The 16,819-nt window shown below is 38.4% G+C and overlaps 1 protein-coding gene across 4 annotated transcripts in view; it reads right to left on the bottom strand.

The window, feature by feature from the left end:
- The window catches only part of LOC127574050 (coiled-coil domain-containing protein 102A-like), a 354,834-nt gene that overhangs the window by 209,022 nt on the left and 128,993 nt on the right, over nt 1-16,819 (bottom strand). For all 4 annotated transcript variants that reach the window (XM_052022652.1, XM_052022651.1, XM_052022650.1 and 1 more), the window contains exon 5: nt 13,760-13,876. In XM_052022652.1, coding sequence (XP_051878612.1) covers nt 13,760-13,876 — 117 coding nt within the window. The remainder of the gene's footprint in view (nt 1-13,759; nt 13,877-16,819) is intronic.

The raw sequence follows: 16,819 nt of genomic DNA, 5'->3' as shown, positions 1-16,819 counted from the left end.
GGATAAAAGACAGTGGAGTTAATGATCCAAAAAACTTTCATGTACATACATCATTAAAATGCAATGGCTGTGATGCATTGTAAGAGAATGTATAGAACTAATGGTACAATGAATGTAGGGAAAAACATGTACTGATATTATTTACTATGTATTATGAATAAAGTATACTTTTGAAATTAGAAAAATTAAGATGCAATGGTTAGGTACAAAAAATAATTAAAAAGGGTAATGGAAGGTAAGCCTTTATATCATGAGGGTTAAAATATAGTGGGTTGGAAGTCATGCAACAGCAGCAAAAAAAATCTGGTAAGATAACATCAGGAGAACTGAGTTTATTTTTGCATTTTACATTTTAGGAAGAGTATATTGCCTTAGAGGACGTGCAGCGCTGATTTACTGAAATGACGCCTGGATTAAAAGGGTTACTTACAAAATAAATGGGTTTCAACCCCGACACTTAAGAATATTAAGGAATGATTTGATCAAAGTTTTGAAGATATTAAGGATAACTGATATGGTAGATAGGGAGAAACTACATCCTCTGGTTTAGCAATCTAAAACTAGGAAACGAGACATTAAAATCTGAGTCAGTCTTTTCAGAAATAAAGTCAGGAATATCCTCCACTTGAAGAAGGTGGTATAAATGTGAAACTCTTCTGAAAATGCAGTTGATGCAAGGTCATTTGTTCATTTTAAATCTAAGACTGCTAGAATTTTGTTTTCCAAAAGGTATTTATTGATATTTCTTCTTTCTCTTCTTCCTAGGTAGTCCCTTGGGATCAAGGGTGACTTGCTTCCCCTCTGGTTTTGTGGTTCTGAAGTGATTAATGAAGCCAATGTAGGATCCAGGGACCCTTCCACAGATGGAGCAGGAGGTGGCTGATGGGGCAAGTGGAGTGGGTAGTTTGTGAGGTGTTGCGCTCCTTCTGCCACTTACGTGGGCATCAGTGCACTCCCAAATCATGGCCTCAAGATTTCCAATACCATCCCAAATGTTCCTTTCTCCACTTTGACCAGAGGTCCCCAGGAGTCACTGCAGATGTTGCACTGCTTCAAGGACATTTTGAGTACATCCTGGAATGTTTTTCTCTGTCTGCTTCGTAAGCTCCTCCCAAGACAGAGCTTGGAATAGAGCATCTGCTTCAGGAGTTTGGCGTCAGGCATTTAAACGATGTAGCCAGCCCAATGTAGCAGACTAGGGTATCAATGCTGGGGATATTCACCTCAGATAGGACCCTGATGTTAATTTGCTTATCCTTCAGTGAAGTTTGAGACAGTGTTGTGGTACATTTTTTAAAAAATTTTATTTACAGTGTGGTAACAGGCCCTTCCGGCCAACGAGTCTGCGCCGCCCATTTTAAACCCAAATTAACTTACCCGTACGTCTTTGCAATGTGGGAGGAAACCGGAGCACCCGGAGGAAACCCACGCAGACATGGGAGAACGTACAAACTCCTTACAGACAGTGACGGGAATTGAACTCCAATCACTGGCGCTGTAATAGTGTTGCGCTAACCGCTACGCTAGTCCAAGTCTCAGAAGCATAGAGGAGAGTAGGGATTACTGTTGTCTTGTAGACCATGAGCTTTGGGACAAGTCTGAGATCTTGATCTTCAAATCCCCTTTCTCTCAATCAACCAAAGGTGGTGTTAGTGCATTCAAGGCAGTGGCGAATTCTGTCAATGATATCTGCCTTCACTAAGAGGTGGTTCCAGAGATATGGAATGTGGTCCATGATTTCCAGGGTCTCTCCATGAAACTTTATTATTGGCTGAGTATTAGAGCCAATATGTTATTATGAGCGAATGTTTAGGGTGGAACATGGGGTACAAATCAAGCTCTTGCCAGGTGTTGAACACAAGTGTTGTAGCTGCCATCATTCAGGTAAATGGAGAGCATTCTATTACATTCCTGAAACACTTTATAGATGACAAAACACTATGGCGATTAAAAGATAAGTCACATGGCACAGGATACCCAGACCCTGACCTGTTCGTATTGCTATTTTCTCACACAATTGACAAGCGACATGTTGAGTAGAAACAATTACAAATCTGGGGCCTTCTATATATTTACACTGAGAAAGTGGATGTTACATGCAAGGTTTGAATTTTAGTATCATGGTGGGAACTCTTAAAATGCAGTCCCCAAAGCTTCCCTTTCTAGCCTCACCTTCTCCTGCCCCACCCTATCCAGTCTCTGACTGTCCTACCCTGTCCTATCCAGACTCATCCTTTTCAGCCCCACCATGTCAATTCATCTGTTCCATTCACCTGCCCAACCCTGAATTCTCTTGCCCTGGTCTCTTCTGCCTTGCTTTCTTCAGTACCGCCTTCTCATCCTCACCCTATCCAGCTCCACCCTAGACCCTACCTTTCTTACCATGTCCTTTCCACTTCCTCTCCTGTCTTAACCGCTCCTGCCCCTTTCTCTTCAGCTCCATCTTCGCCCTTTCCACCCACACTTTCTCCAAACTCATTCTTTCCTGGCCTGTCCTCTACAGCCTCCCTCCAGTATAACAATGGCAAGCGTACATGCCACAGATCCCCTGTTCACTGTAAAAAGGGTGTCACATCAACAAGGATCATTAGTAATCACAATTTGCTACTCAAAACACCATAGAAATTTTGTGGCCAGCTGTCAGCTTAATGAATGTGTATCTTGTTTCTTCTCTCCCAACTGCAAGTCAAGGCAAATATTTTAAGTTCAAAAGACTTTCAACTTCTTCAACTTTTTAAGCATTTAGAATAGCAATTTTTGAGGTTTAAGAATAAAAGGATCATTTGTGGTTAAGCTATTGACAATTTCAACATTAGAGAATCCTTTCACCATTCTCACATTTAACTTTGTCATGATTTCCCTTTAGCATGTTATTGTTATAATTATCTATTTAGATTTTTTTTCCACAGACAAGTTAATGGATCTCTTTTGGGTGAACATGAAAGATGAGGCATCAAAAAGAGAGAGTAAAGTTCCTGTGAATTTCAGCATCCTGTAAGCACTAAAATATTTCACTAATTACCGAGTTCAGATGACACTAAACTAAATATCAAGGGGATAAAGAAATTATGCAGAAAATCTGAGTAATGGATCACCTATGATTCACATCTGGAAAGTAGTTCCCACTAATTCCACAGAAGAATGAATTAATTCCTCACATGCATGCAGTCTGTTTTAAACAGTTCATTCTAAATATGAACTACAGAAAATTAATCTGTGGAAGTTTGATTATGCAACCATAGCAATGAGCTTCTTCATTCTTTGAGTGATGTTTTTCTTCATGCACTAAGTAATTCATATAACCTCACAGGACATAAGCAAGGATTTAATTGCAACATGGAGAGATACAACATCTAAAATACATCACCCACTATTAGTCTTCATTAATTTTCATCTGCAAAACACAAAGAATACTTTCAAAGCAGCACATCCTCAGAAAAAGATGCTATTTATGATGTGATATCGTGATTAACTCAGTCCCACTAAACCAAATAAGAGAAATATGGTAATGCCAGAAAACTCTGCTTATATGAGCCAGTGGAGATAGCACCTGAAATTCATTCTCATGACTGTAGCAATCATCCAATGCAAGTCATTTTATTGCTGGCCTTAGAGCTGATATACACTCCTCAATTTCTGGAGTGGCTAGCACCACTCAGAGGTAGTCAATGATAGTCTTATATCTGAAGGTGTTTTGTGTCTGCAAATATTAATAGGCCTCATTTCACAGATAGAAGCACATTAGAAAAGGGATAAACTGACACCTCTAGACACATTCCCACCTCTCCCTCTGTAATTTTCAGGTACTATTCCAGGTACTAATGGATAATGTTGCAAGAGATAAGCTCTGCCCATAATGGGCACAAGTTAAGCAGTAGCTGGAACAAAGTCAATGTCAAGAGTCGATCCTCAAGACCATGGATCCTGAGCAGTTTAATGTCTTCACATGTGTGGTCAAGGTCACTTCACATTTATTTGGCTCAAATGCAGTACCACCTCAATAAAATGCAGCCCCATGCACTTATCTAATAACAATCTCCACCAAACAGGACACAGAAATGATATTTATACATTCCAGTGCATGTTCCTTCACTTAACACTCCTTTGCCACTAACACCCACATCTCACAACTTCCACTCATTGCCTGCTTTTCAACTAAGGAAAACACATCAGTCAAGCACAATGCAGTAGCCTCACTAACACGTTTCCCTTTCCCTTTCAGGTAAAGGTGTCACATGATCAAAGGCAACAACAGTAGAAGCCACAGTACAGGAGGGACAGAGACCTGGGAGATGAGGTATACTTGCACCTAATCCTCAACGGAACATTCTACTTACCCCATGTTTGGCAACCCCTTCTGATTTATAAGCTGCAGCTACTGTAAACATGCAGCTCTTGCTTGCCCTCTCCCCACCCTACAACCCTACCTGCATAACTTTCACAAAAGTCTAGAAATCTTACCTGTGTCTGAGATAACGTGTAGCGAAGAAGAAGATACTCAATGGATGGAATGAGATCGTGTTTTCTTTCTTCCTTGCATTAAAAAATATTCTTTGGTATACTTAAAAGTACTAACCTGAATATTTTATTTTACAGGTAAAATGGGAGTCTCCCAAAAAGCAAACATTTTACTGTGTCTGTGATGAATCTGTTTTTAAATAACCATAAGTTACTTTAAAAGCTACATGCAATCATTTGTTAGTATCTTTATCTTTTTTTAGTAAATTAAATAAGCTAGAAATTCTTCCTCATTTGTATTTGCAGAGTTCTACTCCTGTATTGCAATTAGGCTCAAAATTCCAAGTTATTTTTCAAAGCATGACCAGATTTTAAGGTGCAGCAGGAAACAGTCATCTTTCGGGTGTTTCACTGCAATTATTCTGATTTTTTTAAATTGACCTTTGTGATTCCTACTGTACACTTTGTTCCTTAAGTTTAAGTATGCTCTCAGTATTAATCACATTAAAATTTGAAAACCTTCCCCAATTGCAGGTTTTTAAAAATGCAGTGCCTAATGGGCATGAACGATGGTTAGATCAGCTGAAACTTTAATTTTCATACATAAAAAGAGAAGATATGCTGTGAGTAAAAACAGAATGCTATCATAAACAGAAAATGTGCAGCAGGTCAGACAGCATCTGTGATGAGAAGCATTAAGTTAATGATAGATGGCCTTTCATCAGAACTGGGAAAAATTGAAGATGAAACATGTTTTAAGATGCAGGGAAAGTGGAGTTGGGGAAGGGGGGAGGAGAAAATAAAAGGTAAGTTCTATGCGAGAGTGAAAGACAAGATTAAAATGGTGATAGTTCAAAGTGAAATAGGTGGTAAACAATTAGTGAAAATCAAATGATTGACTTGGAAATGGTGTAAGTGGGAGAAGCAAAATAACATTCACACTTCCTCCCACATCAAACAAAGGCAGCTCTCCTGTATGACATCAGAGATGCCTATTTATATCAGTCTCTGAACAGGTAATGTCAATTCAATATTTGTCAAAAGGAAGTGGATTACAGTTAAGCCTTATCCTATTCCCATGTGATGCACTCTTTTTCTTGTTAGACATCGAGTACAACATACTCCCACTCCAGTTTTGTGGGTTCTGAGGTAACTGATGAGGTCAATGTGAGGACTCTCGGTCTCTTGCACTGATGGAGATAGTTATACCTGATGGGCCAGGTATGTGAAGTGATGCATTTCCTTCAGCACCTGTGATGCACGGATATGAGCTTCTCAATACTATCTCGAATATTCCTTTTCTGCTTTAAAAGGTCATGGACAGGGTTTCCCAGGAACCAGTGGAGAGGTGCAGATCCTCAGATCTTTTCCTCTGGCAATTCCTTCCCATGACAGAACCTGAAATAGAGTGTCTGGGTGTGATGTCAGACATGTAAATAACATGAACTATGCTGTGAACTTTTGTTGTTGAAGGCCAGTGTTGTATAGCAGGAGTAAGTTAGAGGACGACCTTTATCTTGTGCATATTAAGGCCCATCGTCTCGCATGCTTTGGTATCGAGTTGTTATTTCCATCTGATACACACACACACACACACACACACACACACACACACACACACACACACACACACACACAAATAATCATGACTATTTGCCCTCTTCCTCAAACCCTGGGATAATAAAGTGACCTATTTTTTAACTTTTGATTATTCAACTATTAATAAAGCTAAAATCATGATTTGAAGAAGAGTACTTAGTTCAACAGGAATCTGAGTTTTGCTACAGAAAATCCACACTGCTTCACCAAACTGCAGTTTTAAAGCTCCAAATTACACAAATCGTCACATTATTCTCAATGCTGGATAATAATTCTTTTGCAACTTGTAAAAATCTATTAAGGGTAATTAGGTGAACATACAAAGTACATTTCCATGACATTTTATTTTAATAAAACTTGTACTTTTGTGTTTTGATTTTTCAGATGTTTAGGGAAAAAAACTGTCATTTTCTCCATGCTGGAGGCTCCACTCTTCACTTTGAAGAGTCGTGCAGAATTACAATCAGGTCAGCATAAATTAAAACACATTAAAGGGGTCCAGTGAGGTTAGTCTGTAACAAAGGTCTGCTGATGTAACAAAGGCACCAGCATGACAATGACAACATACATTTAATGTGTTTATATGATATTTCTTGATGTTTTTGCCTCTCCAAGAATTTCTCACTGCTTACTCCATCATATATCCACCTTCATCTATTCCCTTATCCTACACTTTGTCCCTACTTCCATCTATTCTAACCATGGCTAGACCTGTCCATTACATTCATAATCTATTTGGCCTGCATCTGTTACCACAATCTAACCTACCCATCAGAATTCTGTCATCTCGACATCATTGACTTGATGCTCTCCTCCGCCTCAATTGTTCATCATGATTCTAAAAGGTGTTATCAATGCTTCCTCAAAAAATTGGCTTTGAATCTTTCCATTAAATACAGAGAGAATGGAATCCTTCACCAAATACAGAGATAACAGAAGGATTCAATGAACCAATTAGGCTGAGCAGTCAAGATGAAGGGTACAACTGAAACTCAACTGCACAATTGAAAGGCATTTTGCAATCATGAACACCAGATGTAGGTGATTGTTGGACTGCAGACACTGCCTCTAAATTAGTAAGTCTTAACTACCTTCATGGTGCGAGTCAGCAACACCACAAAGGTGAGGCTAGAGTTTGCCTACTGAGGTCAACAAGAGTACAATACCTGCTTCCAGAGTGAGAGCTGTAGATCTGGGTATTTTTCCAAACCCCTGATTTTATTTCATCACATCACATCTAACAATTCATTTTGCAGGCTCACACAGTTCTCTGCGTTTGTGCATTTCTGCACATACCCCTCTGTCCAGCCACCTCTGACATTCTGCCTCAGCTTCACACATTCATGTCTCTTCCCTATAATCACCATCCATAAATGCTCTCTATCAGGATGTTCAATGAATGCCATGAGTCTCTTCTTTCTCTCCTTACTGAAGAAGAACACCAGGGAGAAGCAAAGAGCTGGAGGTGGCCTTCCAGTCATCGCACGTCCGTGTAGGTAGCAGCCTTGGAGATAACAGCACTGGCAATTGAAGGTGGGGACCTATATCTAACCATCAGCAGAATTCTCTTGTTCATCCGCACTTCATACACTACCCTGTCATTTGGATTTGAAGTCAGCAGTGAGTAAAAACAGGTAATGTGTTTCATGAAAATCTTAAACATTATAAACCTTGATATTTCTAGATCATATCTTTCAGCTCCAGGACATGCACCCATCCCACAGGCTATGCAGCAAGGTGATGATGACTTCTTCTCAGAGGTCACCCTTTCTCAGGATGCACTGTTACAGGATTCATGCTTTCATGCCATCCAGATATAAGCTTGAGTATTTAGACTTAGGTGGGTCTGATAAAAAAGCAAGTGGCATCACAAGTGAGCAAAAACAGAGAATTAAGATGGGACAGTGGAAATTCCACACCTATAGACACAGGACATTTTCAGGATTGGCAGGTCTCAGAGGTCACACAATGAAGAGTTGTGAGAAGAAGAGGAAAGATTTTTACCTGCATATTTGTATGCAAAAGGATGTTTACACAATGTTTTGGTGCTAAGTTTCAGCTGTTTGGTCTTACATGGAAGTTGTTAAAGCCACATCCTGGTCTGTAAGATTTTTGGTTAGTCATTAATGGTAAGGAATGGAGAGATATAGATTGACATTAAGCAATGTGGGGTGGCTAAGGCATGGATGGCTGCTCATAGGATTGGTCTGTGTTGGTGAAGTGTCTTCTTTGTCATTTTCTTCTACCTCTCCCTCTTCATCCAAAGAGAATCCATCCTTGCACCTTTGTTTTTCAACACACCTGATGCTACAATCTGGAGATACTGCCATTGAAAGAGATCTTTAGATTTGTCTATGAACGTAAAGCATAAACTCATGGCTTGTTCCATCAACTTTCTTGTTGACAGGTGGTTTTGGTCATACCACTCCTGAGTTTCATTGTTTAGGTTCCTCCGCAGTGTGGTCAGTCATCGCTTAATAAAATATCTCAAAATAGCCTGCTTGGAGGGTGCCTGAGGAATGAAGTGACCATGGAGGACAGACTGTGGTAGATGTTATGCCTTGCTGTTCCCAGACCTCTATTTCTTAATTGCCCTATAAAACTCATATCTGAGATTTGCATTGTGCTTCTTTTCAGACTACAGGCTATGTGCTTCTGAGAGATATGAAGTGTGTTCTCTACACAATATACAGTGCACTAATGAGTGATATGGTATACCCAAGTACAAATTGTATTATGTCTATACAAATTTAGATCCTTATTGTTTATCATAAATAATTTAACAGCAGCTACCCAACAATCTTGCACATACCTGAAGAAAGCTTGCAATAACATCACACCTTCCCCATCCCTTTCTGAACATCCCAAAGTACTTTATAATCAATTAAGTGTTTTGAAGTATACTTAATGTGGTAATGTTAGGACAGACGGCCACCAACTTATACAAAGGAAGGTCCCCATAGAGATGTCATAATGACCAGTTATAGGAACAGTGACTGAGAGATAAATATTGGCCACAACAGTTCCACGTGCAGAAATACCTCCTTGTGATTACAGACCATTACAGATTGATGGAGCAGAAGATTTTCTCATTGATAAACATTTCTGAGTGAATGGGATGGCTTGATTGCTACATAGAAGCAGGGAAGGCAGTCAGAGCCACCAATTTATACAAAGGAAGGTCCCCATTCATTTTGATTGACCTCATCGATTGCAAAGTTAATGTAGTTAGCGACCCAGCAAAATAAAGTATCAGTCAGCTCCCTGATGCACTTATGGGCATCTGACTGTGAGAGCCTGCCTGCACTTCTTGCAAGTTCATGCATCAGGAACACAACAGAAGCCCTGAGTAAACTGCAGAAGGAGTGCACCACCTGCACACTACCCACCTGCCCGGCCTATGAGATATCCCCATCATCCACGGAAGAGTCTGCCATTGCCACACTGGTCTCATCAGTCACCTCAAACCCCACAAAACTGGAGTGGAAGCAAGTCACCCTTGATCCCAAGGGACTGCCTTAGAAGAAGAAAAGAGGTCTATGGCAGAGCCCTGAAAAGACTCCAAAGCAAGAAGTTGATGATTTTGTTTACTTTGAAAGCTGCAGGTAATGTGTGTTCACCAAGTTGAACAGGCACCAGCTTCTGATCTAATACGCTGCAAGGACCTGCCATCACCTGACAATGGGGTGGGCCTTACTGGCTAATGCAGCTGTTCCAGACCTAATGACAGATTCAGAGGCCAAATCTGTCAGTTGACATTGCCCTATTTTGATGAGATTCCCCAGCATTAGACTGGGGGAATCACTTCTTGGATTCCACACTAGATCACACCACCGAAGTCTGGGAGATTGGCCCTCCAAATCCATACGTGATAAGTAATGGCATGGAAGAAAGGGGCTTTGAATGATAATTCCAGGTGGAGAACCATCATCAACCAGATGTGGCCCAATCATTTGAGCGTCCTCAGAAATCAGTTGTTCAGACATGTCAAGGATACATCCTGTCAGGCAGTTATGGCCTCATGTGAGTCAGATCTCAGTGATCCTCTCTCCAGCACAGCTGATTGCAGGTAAGGACCACCCTGCTGCAGTTACAGGTTCTAGCAGCTGTTTATTGTTACCTTCCTCTCAATCCCACTGAATCAGAGCAGTGGCTGTACTCAATGTAAGGTGGAAAACTGACAAACAGAGAGATGACAAGTGCAATGAAGTTAGCAGTCCCTACGTTTGGAAAGTGAATGAGCAAAGTCCACAAGGTTAATTTAAATTCCAATCAAGCTTTCTCTAAAGTTTTCGACATAATCTCCCAACACAAGCACTGGGAAAAAATCCCTTTATAAAAAACAGCTGAGTTTGTGATACTGAATGAAAGATTAGTTTTCATCCTACTCTGTTCCCCTTTCATGTAGGTCCACCGGTGAGCTCCAAGGTGCTTAGAAATTATTATGTACCGAGTTGTCCCAAATTCCAGTTAATATTCCTCCAAATGAATGATTAGCTTATTGAGGTTGCAAACCCTGATCACCCAAGAGATGTTCCCACACACAGCCTTTAGCTTTTGGGCTTCAACGTGAAGGTCAATGGGTCACCATCAGGTTTATGCCACTCTCTCACTTTCATCATACTTAATCCTCACCTGATCCACATGCTCACTAGAATTTAAGCCAACCCCTCAACCACCACCCTCCCAACCACGTTCCTATTATTTGGATACATTGAGAGCTTTGGAGGGGGTGCAGAAGAGGTTTACTAGGATGCTTCCTGGATTAGAGGGCATGTGCTGCAAGGAGAGGTTGGACAAACTTGGTTTGTTCTCTCTGGAGCAAGAGAGGCTGAGAGGAGACCCGATAAAAGTTTATAAAATTATGAGAGGCATAGATAGACAGTCAGTATCTTTTTCCCAGGGTCAAAATGTCTAGTACTAGAGGGAATGCATTTAAGATGACAGGGGGAAAGTTCAAAGGAGATGTGCGGCAAGTTTTTTTACACAGAGAGTGGAATGGACAGCCGGGGTGGTGGTGGAGGAAGCTACGATAGAGGCATTTAAAACGCACATGAATATGCAGAGAATGGAGGGATAAGGACCATGTGAAGGCAGAAGGGATTAATTTAATTAGGTATCATTAGCTTAATTAGTTCGGCACAACATTGTGGGCCAAAGGGCCTGTACCTGTGCTGTATTGTTCTATGTTCTAGATTATATCAAGGAGCAGCAGATATTCTTCAGCAGGGGATATTTTGGGCCAGAGTAATTCCAGATGTGTGTATACCATTCAGATTCATAGAATCATAGCATTGTACAGCATAGAAACAGGCCCTTCAGCCCACCACATCCATGTTGGTTATTTCGCCCTTCGGCACTAATTCCATTTGTCCATATTGGGTCCATATCCTTCTGTGTCTTGCCTATTCAATTGCCTGCCTAAAAATGCCTCTTAAACATAATGATTGTATCTGCCTCCAATACTACCTCTGGCAGCATGTTCCAGATATAAGATAAGATCTTTATTAGTCACATGTACATCGAAACACACAGTGAAATGCATCTTTGCGTAGAATGTTCTGGAGGCAGCCCGCAAGTATCGCCATGCTTCAGGCGCCAACATAGCATGGCCCACAACTTCCTAACCTGTACATCTTTGGAATGTGGGAGGAAACCGGAGCACCTGGAGAAAACCCACGCAGACACATGGGGAGAACATACAAACTCCTACAGACAGTGGCGGGAATTGAACCCGGGTCACTGGCGCTGTAATAGCATGATACTAACTGCTACACCCACCTTAAAACCATGCTCTCTTGTTTTTGACACCTTGACCATGAGAAAAAGATTCTGAGTATCTACCCTATCTATGGCTCTCATCATTTAATTTACCTCTTTCAGGTCACCCCTCAGCTTCCTTCACTCCAGGGAAAACAAGTCCAAATTACCAATTATTACCACAAACTAGGAGAAAGATCTAGGGATAGTTGTTCACAAAATGATGGCGAGCCATGAATGATATCAAAAGGCAAGCAAAGGAAAGATGAAAAGGGCACTACTACCAGAACAGATAAGTGTAAAATAAGGAGTGAAATATTTATATTTGATAAACAATTAGCATAGTAGCCTATAGAATATTATACTACTTTTGGTGCCTTAACAGGTTCACGATATTAAGTCCAATTTAAAAGTCAGGATATACTTTTTAACCACAAAATTAGCAACCATTATATAAGAATGGTAACAGATACAATGATTAGGAATTAAGCAGTGACCTTCAAAAAAGGAGTTGTACAAATTTTTAAAAGTAAGATGTCTTAATTGGCAAAGGTAGGTGACGCTTAGCTAATTAGTGATAGTAATTGCTGAATTGCTCTGTGGTTGCTTGACTACCTTTAGTTCCAAAGAGAAGTTTCCACAGAATCATTTTTCACTAGACAGCAACCATGATTCCAAACCATAACCACCATAACTGTTTCCTCTTTTCATGACGCTGACTAGTGCCAGATCTGAATGGATTGTAATCCTGATTTTCTGTTTATAGTCGCCTGCCTTTCATTTATAACCCTGCAGAAACTTTCTTATAGGTCTTTAGCAATTAAGAAACTGCAAAGAAAAGTTCAAAACAATGCCAAACATGGATAAGCACTCTATTTGCTTTTGTAATTTGTATCATAATACCCTATTGTTTAAATACCTTTATTCTCCATTAGAATTAAATCAAGGAACATTTGTTATTAATACATTTTTAGATTCCTATATGTGAATAATTGTAGATAGGTTTAATGAATTCAATAATCAAATAAATTGGTGCAAAGAGCAGCTAAAAAGCAACTAACACATTCTTTTATTACTTTTAAGAGTGTTTGGTCTTGTTTTTGTATTCTTAATTGCCATTTCTTAATCTCCTGTTTGACAAAAAAATGCTAGAAGCATTGTTTAAATAAATTAAAGTATTCAAGGATGTTAGAGTTTTATTGTAGTGCATTACAAACAAAAAACATGGCTTCCAATGAGTAATTATTTTAATAGCTCTTGCTGTTCCAAGTACCTCTGAGTTTTGCTGAATTTCTTATTAAAACTTCTTGGCCTCTTTCCATTTATTTCAATCCAAATTGAATCAAAGACATCTCCTCAGTTTTAAGAACCTGTAATCTAAATTTATTTCACTCTTCAATTATCATTTTTTAAATTGCCCTTTATCTTCCAAATTCCAACTTGCAACTTAACATACAAATACATAAAGATTCTCACTCAAACTCAACTCTTTTGCAGATTGATTTAAATTGATTTCAGTGGAAATGAAAAGTGAACAGTTTCTATAATGGCTGGTTAGCTGTCTTCCAGGAGTTAAGACCAGGTTAAGTGGAATTATTTTGTGGAGGTCCTTTGAATCACAACACACAGATATAAAATTATTAATAACCTATATCTCCGTAATACATAGAAGAGCTATGATCACAAAATTGATCCATTACAACCCACCAACGGTGAAAGAATGTATACCCTCATAAAAGATTCAAACGAGTAGTTTTCATTACAAGATTGGACACAGGAATTTATGAATGGAAAATTTTAACTCAGAATCATGACAATAGAAAACATGGTTTTGCAGATAAATACTGCATGCAGACAGAGAGTTTTAAAATTGGAAATCTTGTTCCATTAATAAGTTCCTTTAAATATCAAGCCAGGGGTTAAAACAAAGGTCTAATACTACCTCAGCACGAAGATCAGCCAATTTCCTGTCCATATTAGATCTTGCTCCAACTTCATCTTCCAGATCTTCCGAGATTCTTCCAAGCTCATTCTGATGAGCATCACGGAGGAGGGTCAACTGAGTGGCAGAGTGAACAAGATATTCTTTAATACAGTCACCAGGGTTTACCTCAATTAATTACGTGCTGTAGGAGAATGTTCTGAACATTTATCATCCAATTCCCCAAAGCAATCACAGATGACTTCCTGTTTTCATATTGATCTCTTATCTACACAATTTTGTAAAATATTCAACTTTCTACTTTTGCAAAGTATAGCTTCTTAATTCTTATTAAAATTATACATCATCAGAATCTTTTCATAATTCATATTACATTAGTAAAATACAATAATCTAATGAAATTATATTAATACCAAATAGCAGCATTAAAAAATCACAAGCTTGAAAATGAAGGTGAACTTAGCATGGCAGACCTAAGGTGCATTGTCTTTCGTCAATACAACACAGTTTGGAACATCAAGAATCAATACCCAGCTTTGATTAACATTAAATATAAAGATTTCCTTTCCCATGCCAACTGCAGATGTTGACTACTTTTGGATTAACCCTTAGACTTTTCATTGGAACCAGCCAAAAGCACCCAGACAATGAGAGAAATAGATCATACCTCCAGACATGATTTGACTAGCCATGGAACATGTCAATGGCTTAGATAAAGACAGTTTAATTAATATAATTATTATTTTATTTTTAAACCTTATCCTAAGAAGTATTTTCTGCTTGATTCCCAGCTATAAATCATAACATAACAAAAGTGAGGACATTAAAAGCTGTTCTAGTTAGTTAACTTGTTCATGTGTATTTAGTAAGTTAAATGATAAAACTTGTCAAGAATATTATGAAACTTGTGGGAAACATGAGAATATATAATAATAACTGAAGAATGCAGTCACCCAGAACATGTCAACCTGCCTTTCATCCTGTCCATTCAGGCACCTATTGGATAGAATAAACACAGAAAATGTGAGAAATACTCAGGAGATCAGGCAGTATCTGTAGAGAGAGAAACAAGGTTAACATTTCAGACTGAAATGCCTTTCTTGACCTGAAATGTTAACTCTCTGACCTGTTGAGTATTTCCCAGATTTTCTGCTTTTATTTCAGATTTAACACAGAATCTGCAGTGTTTTTGTTTTGCTTTTCAATGGAAGGAAATATCTTGGAAAGATAAACTGAAGAAGTATAAACTAAAATGACTTTTAAAATGGGTACAGGAACAGAGAGAACATGGCATGCTGATATACAATTAGAACTGATCTGGGCAAATGGTGAGGATTTTATTTTACAGGCCAATAGTTCTGATTTAGAATATACTGGCTGGAACTGCGATATCAGATAAAATAGTAATTTTCTAACATTAATGAATATATATTTGAAAAGGAAAGGTTTGCATGGTTATAGGGAAAGATTTAGGAGTGGGACTAATTAATAGCTCCTTCAAAGAGCCACCACTGGAATGAAGGTTCAATAGACTCCTTCTGTGCTGGAAGATACTGCAATCATCATTTTTGACGGAACCGCCCAAGTGGTAGAATGGAGTTTTAAGAAATGAACAAGTGAAAACAGAAGTGTCTTAAAGTGCTGCATTAATTATTGACCAACAAATATATCTGTCTTAATCTAACTATAAATAACTATCCTAAATTTTTATATATGCAATAATCTTCTGATTTGATATGGCTAGCAATGGGACCGCTCTTGACCTTAAATTTATGGTTTTCATTAAAAATTAAATCCTGCAAAGAACTAAAATTTTAACTAAACAAATCCTAAAAGGGGCAGACACAACTAAAATATTGTAAGTTGTGTTATTTTCGTATAAAACACAGTTTACATAATGCATATTTAAAAGAGTATTTAATACTCAAACACTGCAAATTATCCATTATCCAAATTATCACATATATTTTGAAAATCAAACTTCTGTGACTGGGGGAACAATGAGTTGTTAATATTCATCATGCTGATACATTTTATAAAATTTTTAATAAACTGCAGTAAATATATTACAAGTGTAATTGAATTACATAGATCAGTTCATAATTTTCCCAAAGATTTTCTCAATTTTCTACCAAAATCAATGGAAGACGGATATAGTTCCTTAGAAAAATTGCAGGCAGCGAGCAGCATAACCCAGATTCACCCAGATTCCATCAGTTACTAGATATTTGCTGATCTTCCATCAGTGTTATGATTGGAGGGAGAATTCTTGTAGAATCCCATACATATTATTGACACTGCAATGATCCTGTGTTTATCCAGTGGGTAGTTGAATTGCACAGACCTGGAAACCTCTCTATCTCACTATCTATGTACTGTGTAAGCTTCTGCTGAAATTTACTTACTGGGTTGTACTGTAATCTTCAATTTAAAATTAATCCCTAATTACCCACATTATATCAAGAAAATTAGGTATAATGTAGGTAATTAGAGATTAATTTTAAGATGAAGATTACAGTATGATCAGTACCTGTAATTGCATCATAATGAAGTAGTTGAAATAAGTGAAAATAGCAATGTATTGATTGGGAAGCAGTGTAGTAAAATACTTACTCTGTTGCAAGAATATGAAGTTCAGCCACAAAACAAAAGTGGAATGATGGATAAAAAACTGATCCACATGAAGCTCTAGGCTTAATCTATTAATAAAGTAAGGATTTTTTTAAACACCTCAGCCTTACAAAGTATCACCTCTATTGTTCAGAGACAATAAAACATAAAAGGTATAAATTTCTTTTCCTGCCATGAAGTAATTATGTTTGCATGGTGGAGAAAAAGCATAAATAAATCCATGAGATGAGACACCAAGTGGGTAATTCTTGATGAGACTTAAGTTGAGGGATCACAGAATGGAGATGGTAAAAAGTGTCAAAAGAATTTATAAGATATCCTTAAGTTTAGAAGAAGGGCTTCATGGAATTATACAATCAGAGTTAAAATGCAAACATTGCAGTTGCTGAAAGCAGAGAGAATTGATATTGATTTGTTCAGTCAAGCATT

The sequence above is a fragment of the Pristis pectinata genome, chromosome 9 (genome assembly GCF_009764475.1).
Source record: "Pristis pectinata isolate sPriPec2 chromosome 9, sPriPec2.1.pri, whole genome shotgun sequence".
Taxonomy (NCBI): Eukaryota; Metazoa; Chordata; class Chondrichthyes; order Rhinopristiformes; family Pristidae; genus Pristis; species Pristis pectinata.
This window is presented reverse-complemented; position numbering and strand designations above follow the sequence as displayed.